Source organism: Chelonoidis abingdonii, chromosome 16, assembly GCF_003597395.2.
Source record: "Chelonoidis abingdonii isolate Lonesome George chromosome 16, CheloAbing_2.0, whole genome shotgun sequence".
Classification (NCBI taxonomy): domain Eukaryota; kingdom Metazoa; phylum Chordata; order Testudines; family Testudinidae; genus Chelonoidis; species Chelonoidis abingdonii.
In genome coordinates, this window is record NC_133784.1 from 781,096 (window position 1) to 800,274 (window position 19,179).

General features: G+C 45.4%; 1 protein-coding gene across 1 annotated transcript in view; it reads right to left on the minus strand.

Moving 5' to 3' along the window:
* The window catches only part of LOC116838098 (VPS10 domain-containing receptor SorCS3), a 513,373-nt gene that overhangs the window by 141,931 nt on the left and 352,263 nt on the right, over window positions 1–19,179 (minus strand). Inside the window, exon 5 of the mRNA XM_032803097.2 lies at window positions 11,633–11,706. Within this exon, the coding sequence (XP_032658988.1) occupies window positions 11,633–11,706 (74 nt within the window). The remainder of the gene's footprint in view (window positions 1–11,632; window positions 11,707–19,179) is intronic.

Here is a 19,179-nt window from a genome sequence, read left to right on the forward strand (position 1 = left end):
GTGCCAGCTGACTGAGAGTTGTTTAACTGTGGAGTAGATATTTGGGCTTGGGCTACAGCCCGAGCTCTGGGATCCTCCCAAGGGACTAGAGTCCAGGCTCTAGCCTGAACATAAATGTCTACACTGCATTTAAACAGCCCCTTTGCCCAAACCCAGCTGGCATGGCCAGATGTGGGTTTTTAATTACCGTGTAGACTGTCCAGTCTATCTAGGAGCTTATACGGCCCTCCTTAATGTAAGATCTCTCAACCATTAACTGATTTTATCAACACAACACCCAGCTGAAGTATTATCCCAGTCACATACAAATGGGGAATGGAAGCACAGCATAGATGAAAGGTCCGTTAAATTTAGGGGAGTTTTACTTTGCCCAAGGTCATACAAGGAGTCTACAGTTAAGCTAAGAGTTGAACCTAGGTTGGGTGGAGTCCTAGGCTAGTACCCTATCCACTAAGCCATCCTTCCCACCTCAGCAGGCCCCTGGTATATGAGCTATGAGTTGGGGAGCTCAGTGCCATGATTACAGCTTATCCAAACTGCCTACAAGCCTAGGCCATGAACCTTGTCAGAAACAGGTCTTTGGTTCCATGCTACAGATTCCCTTAAACGCAGTTACAAGCATTCAGCTTCACCTCTGAACATAACCCAAGCCATCCAGGGCACATGTCTGCCTAGTGCCTATAAACCCATGGCTCATTATCTCCTACTCATACTACAGCTTCTATGGTATAATTAAATAGCTCTGATGATCCACCATCTGCTAATCCAATTACTGCTGTACAATCATGCAGGCACAATAGCAAAAGCCACTGGCTTCTCCACCTTGTTCTAAATAACAACCTGCTAAGGGGAATAATTGAAGGAAACTCATCTAACCTACATTACTTAAAGGAACCTGCAGTGTAGCTAATAGGATACTCCTTCCTCATCTTAAGTTTCCATGTAGTTTCATGCAGGCTACATTTAACGATGGCAGCATTAAACTAAGCTCATTCTATAAAGGAGGCTCTGGGGAATACCAAGGGAACGAAAGGATGGGAGTTTCAATCTCTTCTCTTGCAGAGAATTAATTCTGCCACACATTGCTTCTGATGAATTGTCATTTTAGAGAGTTTGTTAATTTCCAACAAGCAAAATTCATAAAGAAAGATCTCCTCATCTTTCATGGCCGTTACTGAGCAACACAAATGGATCGCATCTAAATGAGTTTAGGAACATCTTGTCTGTTTGGCCCTGATAAGAGACTGCTTACTACACAGCACGGATCCGACTTGGTCTGTTAAATAGAAGAACTGTTGCCTAACTTCATGACGGGCAAACTTCCAAAGGCTTCAGTAAGTTCAGAAAAGCTAATCAAAATCTATCTGAACCTTCTTGGTCTAGAAATCTCACACGGGAAATGTATCTCATGATATTCTGGTTACTTCCTAGTTGTAGTCAAACTGGAAACACTGCAAGAAGAGCCATGGCTTGTGGTTATGACCGAGGTTCTGATTTCAACCTAAAATCACCTCTGGAAGTATTTACATATTCTGCTTCTAAGGGCTGATTCTCCATCGCCTTGCTTCTTGTGTAGTCATTTACACCAATGCAAAATGAGTGTAACAAAGCTATCAGGCTGGAACTTCTGCAAGGAAAAGAACTGCCAGAAGCACACCGAGAAGGGAATTTGTTTACAAATCTAAGCACGTGTTCTGGGATGGGGTTGGCGAGGGCATTGTTTGCCCAGTTCCAATGAAAAGTAAGCCAAGATTTCCAAAAACAGGAGCCTACCATTAGAATTCTAAATCCTTATTTTATGTTGGATGTTCAAAAGTTCTCAATAGCCGCCTAGATCTGCTCCCATTGAAGACAAAGAGAGTTTTACCAGTGGGGACAGTTGGAGCACCACTGCGCACTTATGAAAATTCCACCCCTGAAACAAATGAAAAGAGTTGAGCTTCTAGGAACTCCCCAGAAGTCAACTGAAAGCTACAGGGTGTTCACCACTTGTGAAAATCGGCCCACAAATTGGACTTGTCTACACAGTGTGTTAGTCTGCACTAGAGAAGTTAAATTCTAGTGCTTGCCAGCACGTTGCACACTGACTCATGTGGACCTTGCTGGTGTGAATTAAGTTCCCCGGAGCGTGCTAATGGAGAACTGTTTGAAATGGGACTACATTAATATGCACTTGAGAACTTTCAGTGTGCATCAGCAAGGTCTACATGTGCCAGCTAGTGCACAACATGCTACTGTGCACTAAAAATCTACTCCCTTCTAGTGCAAAGGCACTGTGTAGACAAGCCCTTATTTAGGAGCTTAAAGGGGCATTTAGGAGACTCTCTTTAGACTCCATTTTTGGAAATCTTGGCCATAAACCTACCACACAATAACACGTATGAGAAACACACCAAAGCCACAGCTTTGGCCGTGGTCTTCCTGGGGCCAACTGGCCTGTGTGTTTCTAGATTGCCTCATGTTTCCTGCTCAGAATCCATGCTCGCAGGCGGCAGCTGATATGCGTCCCCCTTTGCCTATGCAGAGCCAAGCTCAGTGAGGTTGTCCATCAAACAAGAGTAGTGGGACATGCTTGGACCACTTGGACTCAGAAACAGAGCAATTAACAGAATGTGGTGCAGAGTAAAGAAAAGCTAAATCAGACAAAACAAGGAATAAGCCTAGATCTTGCCACCCAATGGCAGGTGTGGACTGTACTGCTGTAGACACTCCAGCAGAATGGCCTTTGGTTTGCTCTATCAAGCTCTGATGATTCCCATCTGCCTCAGGCAGATGCATTAATCAATGTATTAATTAAAGGAGATTGGCTCTCCGTGCTGCCTACTACAAATATCACCAAAGATCACCCTGGGACCCTCCACAGCCAAATCGCTATCTCTCATGTACAAGCTGCCTCCATGCCAATATTTACCTCTGACTCTGCACTCTGTGGGCTACAGAGCTACTTAGGGAAAAGGATTGGTGGGGGGAGGGGCATACATCAGCCTCCCACTGCTCCCGCATGGCTCAGGGCAGAAAGGCTCCCTCTAGGGCAGTGAGCTTCCTCTCCCCGTGCGGCAGCTGCAGACAGGAGAGTCCCTGGGGCTATTGGGCCTGCACTGCCCGATCTCTCCCAAGGAGAACCCTTTGGAGATTTCCTTTCCAGGATCTTCCCACAGGACAGGCTCATCAGGCCCTCTGTTTTCAGACACATGCGTGTCCACACAGAAAGGATCTTCCGTGGGTGAGCAGAGTTACTCTAGATTACCCCGGGGGTGAATCGGAGCAGAACCTGGCCCCAGGAGCATGAAAGATCTTAACAGATATCAGAAGGTAGTGCATTTCTGGGGCCATAATTCTTAGCCAGGGTAGAACTTGGGTCATTCAACAGAAGGCAGCAAATTTAAATCCAATAAAAGGAACTATTTTCCACCCCACCCACCACACTGCAGACTATCAGCCTGTGGAACTCAATGCCACAACATACCTCAACCAAGAGTTTAGACAAATTATAAACCAAAGATTGGAGATCTATATGGATGAGACCATCTAGAGTTATGTTAATATGGATTTAATTGAAGGGATATAAACGCTCATGCTTCAAGACCTAAGGGAAGATTTAGGAAGAAAATTTCCTTATGAGGAAGTTATTCCAAAATTGCCTACTTCAAGTTTTCTTGCATCTTCCTCTAAAGTAGCTGGCACTAGCCATTTTTGGAGACTGGATATCGGAGGAAATGGACCACAGGGCTGATACCAAATTGCCATCCCTATGTTCCTTTTAGGAATTATATATGGTTTGTACCATGGAGAATTATTTAAACATATTTCCCCTACAACCACACTTGTTTCTTGTGGCCATTCTGCTTTCTTTGATAAAACAGCTGTAAAACAAGAAACCTATAATACTTCCGAAAACACCGTGGGGTACATGAGACTTTGTGGGTAAAAGTTCTAAATGGGATTTAAAACACACAATATTTATCCCAGAGACTTGGCATAATGCATTTAAGAAGATCATCATAAAACTGCTTATTCGTGCATCAAAAACCTTTAAGTACTTTTTCAGTGCATCAGCTGCTACTGAGAGCTTGAACTGTTAGCGACTAACTTACATAACAAATTCCTTTTATTCTTAGGTTCTTGTGTTACTTTTATAAATTGAAGTTGTTATTCATCTGAGAGGATAAAAATGCACCAGAAACCAGCAAACATCTTTGGTTTTGGCCCTTACATAAATTGCAAACAACTCTGGTGTATTATCCAACCAGTGTTTTTGAGTTGTTGTGAGTTGGTGGCTGATTTTTGGTTTGTTTTGGGTGGAGGGAGGGAGGGAGCTTTTTTTGTTTTGTTTTGTTTTTGTTGTGTTTTTTGCCAGCTTCCCAGATGAAACTATTTCTGCCAAGATTCTGCCCTGGGCCAAATTGGTTACAAAAGCCTGGATCACATTTGCAAAATGGGAATTGTAGCAAAGACATAATCTTAACTGAAACTGACAACTTGATGTTTATTTCCAAGCAGTCTCTCCATAGCAGCCCCTGGATGGTTTGCTCAAACACAAAAAGTGAAGTTGTTTCCTTTTCAGAGAAGCATCAAGTTTTCCTGGGTTCTCTCTCCCTGCTCTCCCTCAAGTGCTAATTCATCATTACAGCAGTCACATGCCCCGACAGTCTATGGGGGCAGCTGCTCCGCTGGTATAAACTGGCATAGCTGCATTGATGGAGCAATGCCAATTTACACCTTCTGGAGGATCTGCCCTAGGGCTTCTACCACATCCCAAGCATTCCTAGAAAGTGTCTCTCTCTTCCTAGGTTTGGCTATTTGGTGGATGATTAATGCGGGCACACCTCCCACCAATAAACGCAGATGTCCACCGTTTCCCAGCATGCTCACATCGGACTCAGTAATATCAATGTTTGTAATCCTGTCACACTTTACCATGAACTAGAGTGACCAGATGTCCCGATTTTATAGGGACAGTCTCAATTTGGGGGACTTTTTCTTATATAGGCACCTATTACCCCCCAAGCTGCATCCCGATTTTTTACACTTGTTATCTGGTCACACTGCCATGAACAACCCTTACTAGTCGGGGGAGGGAGGGAGCAGAAGGAGGAAAACGTCAAGTCTGTGAAAAAATGTGTATGGCCAAAAGGAAAATATAAAATAAATCTTCCTCCAAGGTTACTCCAAATATGCCAGGTACCATCATAAACATCTGATCACAATAATGCAAGAGTATTGGCTATCCCATCTGTACTGTACAGCATATAAACTAGACACTGGGAGGCAAACTTTGCTCTGTGATGACTATGGCAGCGCAAGAGAATTAACAGGCAGGATACATCAGTTTGATTCCACCCCCCCATGCTGAAGCAGGATTAAGTATATCTAGACCAGGAGTGGCCAACCTGTGGCTCTGGAGCCACATGCAGCTCTTCAGAGGTTAATATGCGGCTCCTTGCATAGGCACTGACTCCGGGGCTGGAGCTACAGACGCCAACTTTCCAATGTGCCAAGGGGTGCTCACTTCTCAATGCCCTGCTCTGCCCCAGGCCCTGCCCCCACTTCACCCCTTTCCCCAATGCCCCTGCCCCTTCCCCTGAATGTGCTGTGCCCTCCTCTCCTCCCAGGGCCGGCGCTTGCATTTAGGCAACTTAGGCAGTCACCTAGGGCACCAGGATTATGGAGGGGGCGGCATTTTGCCAGGGGGGCGGCAGGCGGCTCCAGTGGACCTGCCGCAGGCTTTCCTGCAGAGGGTCCCCTGGTCTGTGGCTCCGGTGGAGCTGCCGCAGGCAGGACTGTGGCAGGTCCACTGGAGCTGCGGGAGCAGCGAACCTTCCGCAGAAATGCCCGTGGCAGCTCCACCAGAGCAATGGACCATGGGACCCTCCGCAGGCACGACTGCGGCAGCTCCACCGGAGCACCGGGACCAGCGCGGGGGCGGTGAAATGGCCATGCGCCTAGGGCGCTAAAAATACTAGTGCCGGTCCTTCCTCCTCCCCGCTACCTCCCAGAGCCTCCTGCACATGCAAAACAGCTGATCACAGCAGGTGGGAGGCATGGGGGGAAGGTGGAGATGCTAGGAGCTGGGGGAGGAGCTGATGGGGGGCTGCTCATGTATTACTGTGGCTCTTCGGCAATGTACATTGGTAAATTCTGGCTGGCCACCCCTGACCTAGACCATCCCTCTCAGTACATGCCAGGTGCTGTTAAGGAAACATTGCAATAAATGCAGGTAGAGTTAAAAATATCTCCCAAAACGCAGACCCACCTTTACAGAAACTAAGGACAACTCAGGCTAAACATTTCACATTAGGGCTCTGGTGGCTTGAACCCAGCACTTCGGGTTTATGAAAACACTTGTCCTGTGATGGAAATAGAGCCACACTACGCATAAATGCAGGGATGGAATTATTCCTTTTACCATGTAGCATGAGGACAAGGTTATTTTAACTCAGAAATTTCTAATGTAGGATTATTTAATAGTCAATTGACATTTATAAAACTATGTTTTCTTAACGCTAGAGCTGGCTGTAAAAACTCAAGTGATGTTTTCCCAGCACTATATAATGACACCATCTGGTAGTTAGTGATTAGTGGGTTTGCAAGAGACACACAATTTTTAAATGATCATTTTATTGCTGGCTAACAGATCAGGCATGCCAAGTAAAGCTCACCTTTGGTATGTCCAATAGGCCCTCATTGGACGATAAAACTGACACAATCCCAGGGCTGTCCTCATTGGAGCTGGGACATTTCCACGCCCCATTGCACACCACAGAGAGAACTGAGAAGTGATCCACAGACATTTGCTCATTTCTAGATCTGAACCCAGATCATAAATTTTAGAAACATTCGGGTAATGCTCCCGCCCCACTCAAGTTATCTTCCTCATTCAAACAACTCGGTCAGCATCTTCCTGATGGCCCTGGGCTACCAGCTCAGAAATACAACAAAAAGGGCCCTTGCCACTGTTTCTGCCTCACTACAAGCTAAACAAGGACTGAAAATCTCACAATAAAGCCAGTTCTCATGAGACCATCAGACAAGCATCCACACTCTTCGTGTTTGTCTCAAACAACCATGAACTCCTAATCTTGGGTATCTCTGCACAGCCTCTGGCCAACCACAGTTCACGTCTTCTCACCTCAAAGATCATGTTAACACCCCAGTGAGCTGGTCTGTGTATTTTTGCACTGCTGCCCTCTGCTGGATGGGCTCAGAACTGCTCATCTGTGTGTCACAGACCCTACACTACCCAGAGATTCTCCTTTAGCTCAAGTGGCAGAGGCCAGTTTAACTCCTGCTGTGGAGTTAAAAATGACTGTGGGGCTGCAGTGTGTGAGCGACAACCACAAAGTTCCAAGGAGGCTAGTGATTTGTTTCAGTGCCACAGAAAGAAGAGAAAGGAAAATCCGACAAAGGGAGAATGAGCAAAACAGCTGGTGCCTTTAGCACCATTTGTTATAAATTTAATATCATTTCCCCTACTGCTTGTTAAAAACAAAGCAAAATCTAAGATAAGTGAGATCTGAAATATTGCTCTGCGAAGAGAGATGCGTGTCCTATTTTCCTCCTCTCCCCGTCCCTCCCCCACTTTCCTGCTGGCGTTTTCCATTCAGCTCCTTCGTAATTAGTGTACACTTCCGCGTCCTTTCCAGACTGGGCGCGTTCCAGGTATTGACCTTCTCAGTGCTTCAAAACTCCCTGTACCCATCGGAAAGGCTATGCATGCTAAATCCAATGCTAAATTCCTCCCCCCCTTCCAGCTGTTCCTGGCTACAATTTGACAGTTTCACCCAAATTATCTGATGGCATCTCTTAAGACCACAGTACAGAAGGAGGGTGGCAAATGACTAAATATGACAGGTGAAAGGGGGGAGGAGATCCCCATCAACTGCCTCCTATTCCTTGCTGCTCCCCAACGTGGAGAGCAGTAGAAACAAATGGACCCACCGGGGAAGCGAATGCTGGGGCAGTGCCGAGAAAGTCTGCTACTTCTGACATGGACTGTGCCTTCCGCACACAGCATTTCTTCCTGTGTGTGCGCTCTGAAAATATAAGCAGGCCCTCCAGAGATGGGTGGATGGGAAAACAATATGTAGCTGTTCAGCTGACCAGCCAGTAAATGCAGGATACCTTAAGGAATTCCCTCGTTTAGGGACTTACCTGCTAACAGGATGATGGAATTTATAACCCACTGAAACTTCTCTTAACCCTTTACTGACTGGTTTGTTTTTAGTCTTTCTGATGTCCCAGTATGGCCTCATTATTGTAGTGTTTGAGCATCACACAACCTTTAATGAATTTTTCACTCACAAAACCCCTGTGAGTCAGGGCAGAGCTATGGGCCCCATTGTGTAGATGGAAAACGGCAGCCCAGAGAGGTTAAGTGACTTGCCCGAGGTCACAAGGGAAGGCTATGGTCATGCACAGACTTGAAGCCAGGTCTCCCAAGTCCTAGGCTAGTAGACAACCTGCCCTCGCCCCCTTTTTGGTACTAAGGTCTCAATTCAACATAGCACTTAAGCAGGCACTTGCTTTTAAGCACAGATTTAAGTCCCATTGACTTCAAGGGCTTAGCTAATTAGGGATGGGATTACCTAGTACTGCATAAATCACTTTTTAGTGAAGAAACTGTTTCCCCGATATTTTACAGTGCACAAAACATGATGTGGAAATGGTCTTTTGTCTCCCTCCACCTGGAAAGGCAGGTGCCTTAGCGACCATGAATTCAACTAAACAAGGCTTACAAGAAGCCATGACAACTTATAAAACTGAACTCAAATAGTCTCTCTTTACCTAAAAATGCCACCGATTTAAATGTGATTATCTTGGGCTGCTCCAGGGATAGCACCACAATGGAATATGGGGAACTCTGCTTCCTGTTGCTACCAGCTCCCATTTTTAGCCCCACTGGGGTCCTGAGACATTAAAGACTTTAAAGCCATATGGAAGTCACACGTGGATTTCTTTCCTCATGCTGAGGACCACCTTCCTTCCCAAGTTGTGCGAATCAATTCAATGAGACAACACGTATGATAAATTGCTACTACATAAGTAAAGGTATCAAAATCTGGTCCTTTATAATGCAATAAGTCAGACCTGAACGCAGCCCCAAACCTATGGGCTTGCGAAATTCTATGGCTTGTGTTACACGGGAAGCCGATTCAGATAATCCAAATAGTCCCTTCTGGCCTTAAAATCTATCAATATGGAAACTCCTGGGCATTGGACAGGTGTAATTATTTGGGAAAATATCACATAGCAGAGGGGAGAAAGATGAACCCTGTCTGGGTTAGGGTGATTTGTTCTACAAAACGGCAGGTTATAGTACTGCAAATGTGTGGTGGCTCTGGACAATTGAAAATGCTGCTACAAGTCAAGTGGTATCTTGACAAAGCTGCTGAAGATTTCACCATTTGATGTAAGAGGCTTATCTGAGACCTGTTAATAATAGATTCGGAGGAGCCCAAATTCGCAGCTCCTTCTAAGGACTAACACAGTAATGTCTTTGTTGCTGTTACTTCACGTCTCCTGGAAGCTTCAGTTAACACAATCTGATGACTTAGCTTTTTACGTGACGGTGGAACCCAAAGAGCAGCAGCTTATGTTCCTCTGAAACTTACAAGGTCCTATATATTTGTGTTCTACCCACTCCACATAGTAATAATAATTAAAAAAAAACCCGCAAGCTCTCCAAGTTTCAGCGTGTTCCTTTCATTTTTTCCTTCCCGACACACACCTTACAAGCTCAGAACAAAAATCACAGCTGGCAGCGTAATAACAAAGAACTCAAACAGCCAAGAGAAGTTATTATATTGCAGGGTTTCAATATCCCTGAGCCTGGCATTACAATAAGGTGGTTCAAATCTTGCCCACTGTGCGAACAACCTAATTTGTTCTCTTGGAAAGTTTATCATTACTGCTGCCTCTGAGTGGAAAAAAAGCTTTGTTGCCACTCTTTCCAGTAACCGATGACCCTCTGTATTTCTGGAAAAGGAGGAGACATCTGAAATGGGAACTCCATATAATGCAACCTGCTCACATTTTTGGGTTAGGTCCCTTTTATTGCTCAGATAAGGTTGTCACCTTTGTATATAATGCTGCCACTAATTAGGGTGGTGGACTTTACCTGGTCCTCTTTAATTATACTCACAGTACAGCACTGATTTAGCTTTTCTTATCTAAAGGTGATGGCTTCCTCTTCGATGAGAGACACCCACAACTTGCTCCTATCCAGAACCAAGCAAAAAAGCAAACCTATTCCCTCCTAAACTATCTGTACACACTTCTTGTCCCAACCTTTCTTGTCAGCCTCCAACTCCCATGGTCCTTCTGGACTACAAGTCCCAAGATCTCCTTCTTGTGGGATGAACAAGGCCATGCTGTAAAACGGGGGCGGGCAAACTTTTTGGCCTGAGGGCCGCATCAGGTTTCAGAAATTGTATGCAGGGCTGGTTAGAGGAGGCTGTGTCCTGGCCCCCGCCCCCTACTTCTTGCCCCCTGATGGACCCCCCACACCCCCACCACCTGACCACCACCCCAAACTCCCCTGCCCTCTATCCAACTCCCCCCCTGCTCCCTGCCCCCTTCTCATGCTGCCTGGAGCACCAATGGCCAGCGGCGTGGCTATGGCTGGAGCCAGCCTAAATGCCTCTGAAATGGTACTGCAGCAGCATGGTCCCATTGATTTTCAATGAGACTCAGGCTCTGACATACATAACTCTCTTCTGAAACTGGGACTTAAGCACCTACGTCACCTACGTGCTATTACATTTTTTTTACCCCTCAAAACCAACCCCCCTGAGCCACTTAGGGTTTGTCTTCACTGCAAAGAAAAACCCACAGCACTGAGTCTCAGAGCCACGGTCAGCTGACTCGGGCTTCTGGGTCTCGAGCTGTGGAACTAAAATTAGCAATGTAGACATTCCCACTTGGGCTGAAGCCCCAGCTCTGAAACCTGGAGAGGGGGAGTCTCCCATAGCCCAGGCTTCAGCATGTCTACACTGATATTTTTAGGCCCACAGGCTGAACCCCATGAGCCAGAGTCAATCGACTCAGGGTCTGAGACTAGGTGCCATGGGTTTTTCTTTGCAGTGTAGATGTATCCTTATTCCCCAGTTATCTGATGATAAAAATACATTCTAACACATAATAAAAGCCTAGCATGTTCTTTAATTAGCACATTGATTCTGTTTAAAAGCCCCTCCCCACAGTCACCTGGGGCGCAACAGAACGGAAGTAGTCAATAACAGCATTATTAACAAGTTTCACTAGATTTGGTGTTTGTTTTCCTTAAAGCTCCTGGAGTCAGGTGATTACCTGAGAATCTCAGCACTCTTTTTTTTTTTTAAAGTAAATTTCTAACTCAAGGTTGTGGCTTGAAAGGCTTGAAAATATGACCCTTCCCCCACACAAAGGCTATGACATCAGAAGATGCATTAAAAACTCCAAACTTTTTTTTAAAGACACTCCTAAGTCAATCTCAGGATTTTTGGGACCAAACTCATGAATTTTGAATACCTGGGTTTGGCAGAACAGCAATAATTCTAGATCCTGGGCCCCTCAGAGTCTTCTTTGGTGTGTGATGAACACAAACATGCTATATTGTCTGCACAACACAAGAGGAGCTTGATGGACCACTCACCAGTAAAACCTGTTTGGAGTGATCCGCTCATGCATTAGCTGCCAGCGTCTTCCAAAATCCATAGAGCTATACATCTGAAAGACAAAAATAAATGAAGAGTATAAATAGCAGGAAAAGGAGAGTGATCGTTGCCCCAACAGGGTTTAAAATCATCTCTGAGCTCCCCGAGGTCACAGTATAACTAGATCGATAATGCAGGGCTACATCATTAACTAAGGAATACTACAGAAAAGGTTCTGGGGTTTACAGTGGATCACAAACTAAATATGAGTCAACAATGTAATACAGTTTCAAACAAAAGAGAACATCATTCTGGGATATATTAGCAGGAGCGTTGTTAGCAAGATACAAGAAGTAAATTCTGCTCTACGCAGCACTGATAAGGCCTCAACTGCAGTACTGTGTCCAGTTCTGGGCACCATACTTCAAGAAAGTGGACAAATGATTGATGGTTTAGAAAACATGATCTACAAGGAAAGATTGAAAAAAACAGTGTTTATTTAGTCTGGGGAAGAGAAGACTGATGGGAGACATGATAACAGTCTTCAAGTGCATAAAAGATTGTTATAAAAAGGAGGGTGATAAATTGTTCTCCTTAACCGCTGAGGACAGGACAAGAAGTAATGGGCTTAAATTGCAGCAAAGGTGATTTAAGTTAAACATTAGGAAAAACATCCTGACTGTCAGGGTAGTTAAGCCCTGGAACAAATTACCAAGGGAGGTTGCAGTTGTTGAAAGTTTCTAAAAACAGATTAGTCAGGGGTGGTCTAACAAATACTTAGTCCTGACTCAGTGCGGGGGGACTAGACTAGATGATCTATTAAGGTCCCTATATTTCTATGATTTTAGTAACCACACTGCTAATGACAAGTTAAGACAATATGCCCTCCTCTCAAATTTTACCTTTGAGATTCAAAACCAGTGTTAACTTTCTTCCCCCCTTTAACCTCCCCAACACCCTCTTCACACATCTCTGTGCTTCCTGATTTCAGCTGTCAACACACTCACTCCTATTGCAATACCAAAAAGCAGGCAGTTCCCATAGTTTTTTCAGCCTACAGCAAGCATCTGAAATCTCACCCCAAAATGCTTGTTCTTTAAAGATTTCTAGCTGGATTTTGCCTACTCTTCAGGGTCAGGTTAGAGGGTGAAAAGCCCATTTATTTTTATATGGAGCAATATACTTTTTTTTTTTATACAGTCTGAAATACTATGGTGACTGATTACATATACATTCCTAAAATTAAATTAGATTAAAAATAGATTAGATAGCTCAACTATGGAGGCATAGGTAGCAACTATAGCTGAAGTCACACTGTGATTTGCATATAGGTAGGAATTAAATCTTTTCCTTATATATGAAATACAACGTGTAATAGCCCCATATTTACAACTCTTAGGGCAAGGCCTACATCTTCAGAAAAACTAGAAGTCAAACTATTCAGCAGTTTAGGCCTGCACAATATGCGGCCCCCGGGCCACATGCAGCCTGCATGGGCTCACTGTGCGGCCCATGGGCAAGTGAGGGGTGGGGCTGCTGCGTCTGCCCCTTGCCTGGGGGGCACCTCACAGCCCCGCGTGCGCACTGCATTCCAACCAGCCTAACAGCTAGAACCACACGTTTCTCCATCTCCCGCTCCCTCCACCTGGCGCATAGTGGGTGCATCACTTTCGGGGCCTGCTGAGGTGGGAAGCGCTGGGCACAAGGCAGAGCCGGTATGTGCTGAGTGAGGGGAGGGGCGCCCGGCCTGGGCTCAAGCCACAGCTCGGGGCTGGGCTCAAGCCACAGCTCGGGGTTGGGCGAGGGGACTGGGCTGAGACACCCCACCCTTCAGTCGGGGGCGGGACGGCTACTGCACTGGTTGGTCCCAGTCTCTGCCCCACTGTCTCTGTGGGCAGCCAGGAAACACCCAGGGGAGATGTGTGTGTGTTGCACCTCCCCTGCCACAACTCCTGCCCGCTTCCCTGGTCCAGGGTCCTTCCCTGTTCCCAGCCCCTATCACACTGCCCACCCACCCCCGCCCTGGGCTCCCTGCAGCCCCTGTGTTTGTGTGTTGGACAGTCACATCCAATCCTTTCAAACTGTCCCCCTTTTCCCCTCCCTTTATTTCACGGGGGGACGACGAGCCGAGCGGGCGGGTGGACAGTGGCAGCGAAGCTTTATACTTGGGGATGGGTGTTTCTGTGGGGCCAGGTGGTGCTGGGGCAGGGGATGTGTTTCAGCAGGGGGCTGGGTGGTACTGGGGGGGGTGTTTTGGCGGGGCTGGGGGGTTTCGGCCCTCAGCTGTTTTCTTTGGAGTAATATGGCCCTTGCTACTTTACAAGTTGTGCAGGCCTGCATTAGAGGCAGCTAACAATGGCTCCTTTTTAAATTTAAACTTGCAGGCTAATGTTTCTTTGGTTCTCCATAGCTAACAAACAGCTGAGTTGTAGTAAGTCCAAAGTTTCCATCTAGCTCTAGACTAAATGCCAGAGGTAAGTTAGTTTTATAAATATCCTACTCATCATCACAATCTATTCCCATCCTATACAAGTCTACAACCACTCACCATCCAATTACTTAAAACTTACAGAACACCGGCAAGCTTTACTCCAGCCTTAAAGTACTCAGGTTTATAGGAAATACATCTGATTTTAAGAACTATCTATTAGCTTGAGTGTAAAGTAGACAAGTAAGACATAGCAGACTGTTTTGAATAGGGAGAAAATAATAAATTCTGTTTGACTAGAACACAATTATGTTGAACTTTGATTCTAGAGAATGTGTGCATGGGTAAGAAGTGTTAATGAACTGTTTGTACGACAGGCAGAAGAGAGAGAGATTACAGAAATGGAGAGATTGTATATTCATAGATTCATAGACTCTAGGACTGGAAGGGACCTCGAGAGGTCATCGAGTCCAGTCCCCTGCCCTCATGGCAGGACCAAATACTGTCTAGACCAGCCCTGATAGACATTTATCTAACCTACTCTGAAATATCTCCAGAGATGGAGATTCCACAACCTCCCTAGGCATTTTCAGTGTTTAACTACCCTGACAAGTTAGGAACTTTTTTCCTAATGTCCAATCTAAAATCTCCTTGTTGCAGTTTAAGCCATTGCTTCTCTTGTTCTATCCTTAGAGGTAAGGTGAAACAAGTTTCTCCTCCTTGATGACACCTTTAGATACCTGAAAATGCTTCAATGTCCTTCTCAGTCTTTTCTTATCAACTAAGTAAACCCAATTCTTTCGCCTTCCTTCGTAGGTCATGTTTTCAGCCTTTAATCTTCTTGTTGCTCTTCTCTGGACCTCTCCAATTTCTCCACCATCTTTCTCGAATGCGGTGCCACAACTGGACACAATACTCCAGTTGGCCTACAGCGCAGAGGAGAGCGGAAATGACTTCTCGTGTCTTGTTTACAAACACTGTTAATGGATCCAGAATCACGTTTTCTTTTGTTGAACAGTAATTCACACTTGACTCATATTTAGTTGTGGTCATTATGACCCTACATCTCTTTCTGCCATCCTTCCTAGGGTTCTTCCAGTCTGTATGTTGGAAATGATGTTTCCTTCCTAAGTGGCAGCATTTGCATTTGTTTTATTGAATTCATCCAGTTTACTTCAGACCATTTCTTCAATTTGTCCGATCATTTGAATTTTGACCCTGTTCCTCAAAGCGTGCAATCCACCCAGTTTATGGTATCTCCAACTATAAGCGTACTTTCTATGCCAACATCTAAGTCGTTGATGAAGATATTGAACACAGCCGGTCCCAAAACAGACCCCTGTGGAACCCCACTTGTTATACCTTTCCAGCAGGATTGGGAGCCATTAATAACCACTCTCTGAATATGGTTATCCAGCCAGTTATGCACCCATCTTATAGTAGCCCCACCTAAATTGTATTTGCCTACTTTATCAATAAGAATATCATGCGAGACCATGATTGGTAATTTTAAAACTGTAGACCCTTAATGGAAAAATTATTTGGTTGGAGTTAAGGTTTTGTTTCAGCTCTGTTTTTGAGTAATTGGATTTGTGGACTGGGGGCAGGTCCAGCTTCAAAGTGGAAGGAATTACATCCTGGTGATGTGTAGGACAGAATTGTTGATATGCATTGCTGTGTATGACTGTGAAGATAAGTAATATGCAGGAGCAGCAGAAGATCCCTAAAAGTGAGTGAGCCATTGGGGTGCGAAAAGGCAGGGAAGAGCAAGGTGGGGGCTGACGGAAGTTGTTGAGTGGGGACACAGCCTGGGGTGGAATGTGAGTCGAGCACCTCCCCAGGAACTCAAAGAAGTTGGTGCCTCTGGAGATTTGGCAAACACATTGATTTCCCTGGAGTCTCTATTTTCCTTTTTGTCCACAAGCACTTCTTTTCTTTTACAGGTCCACAACAGCATGGCTATGGACAGCTCAGTGGCAATAAACACCTCTCATTTGAACGACTCATCTGCCCTACAGTGACTTATTCAAAGAGTTTCTTTCTGTCAAGAGCCACAGACCAGCTGCTGTGTACTTTTTTCTCTCCTTTGAATTAGATCTTAGATTGACTGATGGTAGAAGGATTAAATTGAATTTGTAGCCTTTAGGCAGCTTCAGATAAGAGATAAGAAGGATACTATTCATTTGGGGCTCTTTGGTTTATTTATTTCTCTCTTTGTGTTTAGGGTCCACCATGAATGTTAACCAAGAGTAAATCATTGAGACGAGGGACTGTCTGGTAGTGGAAGAGATACAGCAAGCCACCGAAAGATCTCTTTGGCCCACTCCGCTTCCTCACAGCTTGTGTGCCATTATTTATTGATACAAATATAAAGGTTAATGTTGAATTACTGAATAAAACACAGTAAAGATTTTTTCAAGCATAAAAAAAATCATCCAGGCCTATCTCTTCTGTTCACTTTGTTTTGGGAGATCAGAGGTGCACTTTAGAAGTGATGACAAATTAAGTGGCAATTACAATAGATTACAATGGAGAATAATTTGCCCTGAGGTTTTATACAGGGTAAAGAAAGAAAATCAGGTCTGTTTGGTGCAAACTTATATATATAAATTCTCCCATGTCCCTTTAACAACTAATAATAGTTGGCACTTGCACCTCCCCTTTCATCCAAAGAGCTCGGGTCATTTTACAGACAATGATTAAACCTCAAAGCATTGTGGCCCAGATGCTCAAAGCTATTTAGGCACCTACCTGCCACTGAGCCCCCATCCGTCCATCCAACCCTGTTCAAGCCCACGTTGAACTTTAAGTATATTGTTGAATAGGGATAGACTTGGGCACATGTCTACCTGGTTCTCTGAACTGGGACTTTTGTGCGGTAGAGCAGTATCATTCTCCCAGTTTTACATACTGGTTTTGATCACGTGACACAGGGTTCAGAGAGGTTAAATGACTTGACCAAGGTCCCACAGTGACTCAGGTGCTGCATTTCATAAACAGCAGAGCAACCCAGCGTAGAATGCAACAAAGAGTCCTGTGGCACCTTATAGACTAACAGACTTATTGGAGCATAAGTTTTCGTGGGTGAATATCCACTTCGTCAGCGTAGAATAAATCCCAGCATTCTGTGATAAATGTTCTGTGTTAGATAATATGTCCCCTCAGCAGGTCACCTCCTCAACTGGTGTCAATTTACTCATCTGGTACCAATTCTACTCAAGTAAGTATATTTGGTATACCACCAATTGGAGGGCTATTCTGCTCCCTGGGAAGAGGGAGTTTTGGCTGGTATACCCAGAGAAGGGGGAGAGCCAGAAACGTAGGAAAGACTCAGGAGAAAAGCAGCAAGGGATAAGACAGGGTCAGGGGCGGCTCCAGGCCCCAGCACTCCAAGCGCGTGCTTGGGGCGGCATGCTGCAGGGGATGCTCTGCCGGTCTGGGAGGGTGGCAGGCAGGCAGCCTTCGGCGGCATGCCTGCAGGATGTCCACCGAAGCCGTGGGACCGGCGACCAGCAGAGCACCCCCCCGCAGCATGCTGCTGTGCTTGGGGTGGCAAAATGTCTAGAGCCGCCCCTGGATAAGGCAGACCTTGGCTGCTGTGTAGAGGGTCCCTGAGCTGGAACCCAAGTAGAAGGCAGGCCCTGGTTCCCCTACCAGCCACTGGGGAAGTGGCACAGACCAGGTAGTGGAGAGCAGACTGCCTGGGACAGTTTGCCCTGAAAGACTGTAATAGCACAGAAGGGGAGGACCATAGTGGCCTGGTCAGAAGGCTAAGTCAGAAAAAAGGAAGCTGAAACTCCTGGAGCAAGTGGGGCTGCTGGATGAGAGAGGACACGTGAGGAGGCCACAAGAGGAGGGTGCAGGAGATAATTCCCAGAGTGGCCAGGAGGTGGCTCCACCTGCAGAGAGTGAACCCCACGACAAGGGGGCTTTATCCTCTGTGTTTTGGAGCCCACGGTGCACACTGGCAGTGCTCTGTAAATAACCATGTCAGCCGTTTCAAAGGAAGGAGGGATTGTTGTTTTTCTCCAGTCAAATTCCACGTGAAAAAAGTCACCATCACAATTTAACATAGCAGAATTTCAGGGGCCAAGTCGTTTCCTTTTCTTTTTGTCCCCCCCACCATTAAATCATGCAAAATTACGAGAAGCTGATTTTGTTCATAACGTGCCCACCCGCTTCAGAACGGAAGTGGGATGCTCAGACACTTTTGAAATTCTTCTCCTTGAGAGAGGGTGGGAGAATGAATGATGAGAAGAAAAAAAAAAATTACCGAATACGTGCCTCCTTCCCATATAGACACATATGTTCTTCGTGTTCCAGGAGGAGGAGCAGGGCAGAATAGCAAAATGGATGCTGCAGATGTAACTGAAGATGGAGGAAAGAAAAGAAAAGCAGACATGGCTTGGATGGACTTTACCTTGTTTATCACAGTAAGAGGTGCATTGGAAATGCCATGGATAGGAGAGAAGTTTTCTGTATCATACTAAATATAGAGGATGTGGAAATAAAGATCGCTATGGTATATGTAGGCAGTCTTGCCGAAACACAAGGGTAGAATCAGGGCCAGAAACCCTAAGCAGGCGAGAAGAATATATTTCCAAATAAAATCAGATGTTCTTTCTTAGTAGGAAACCAGGTGATGAAGTGGCCAGTACAAGCATCTGGAGAGAATCCATTCAAAATGGTTCTGACCAGCTGCCAACCCTGGAGCACAATCAGATCTGGCAAAGCCTGATATCAAATAAAGTATTCAAGAACAGCAGGACTATGTGCACTTAAAGTAATAATTTATGTATTATACACATAATTAGGGTTCCCACTAGATGTAAATACAATCAGCTGATTGCAGAAAGCTGAGTTCAGATCAGTCAGATCAGTCCAGTGGGCTCTTTCTAGAAGGAGTTGGCTTTACAATTAACATCAGAGCAAGAGAGAGAGTAATGGAGGCTGGAGATAAAGATGGAAGAGGGGCGACCTCTTTGCTGATAATGAAAAGACTGGAACAATTTTTTACTGCTACTATTTTGGAACCTTACGCTGCTGTGGTGTTCCTACTGCAAGTGACGGCGCAGAGGGTTTGAGTTCTCTAGCTTTGCTCATGGTAGCATTGGGGCT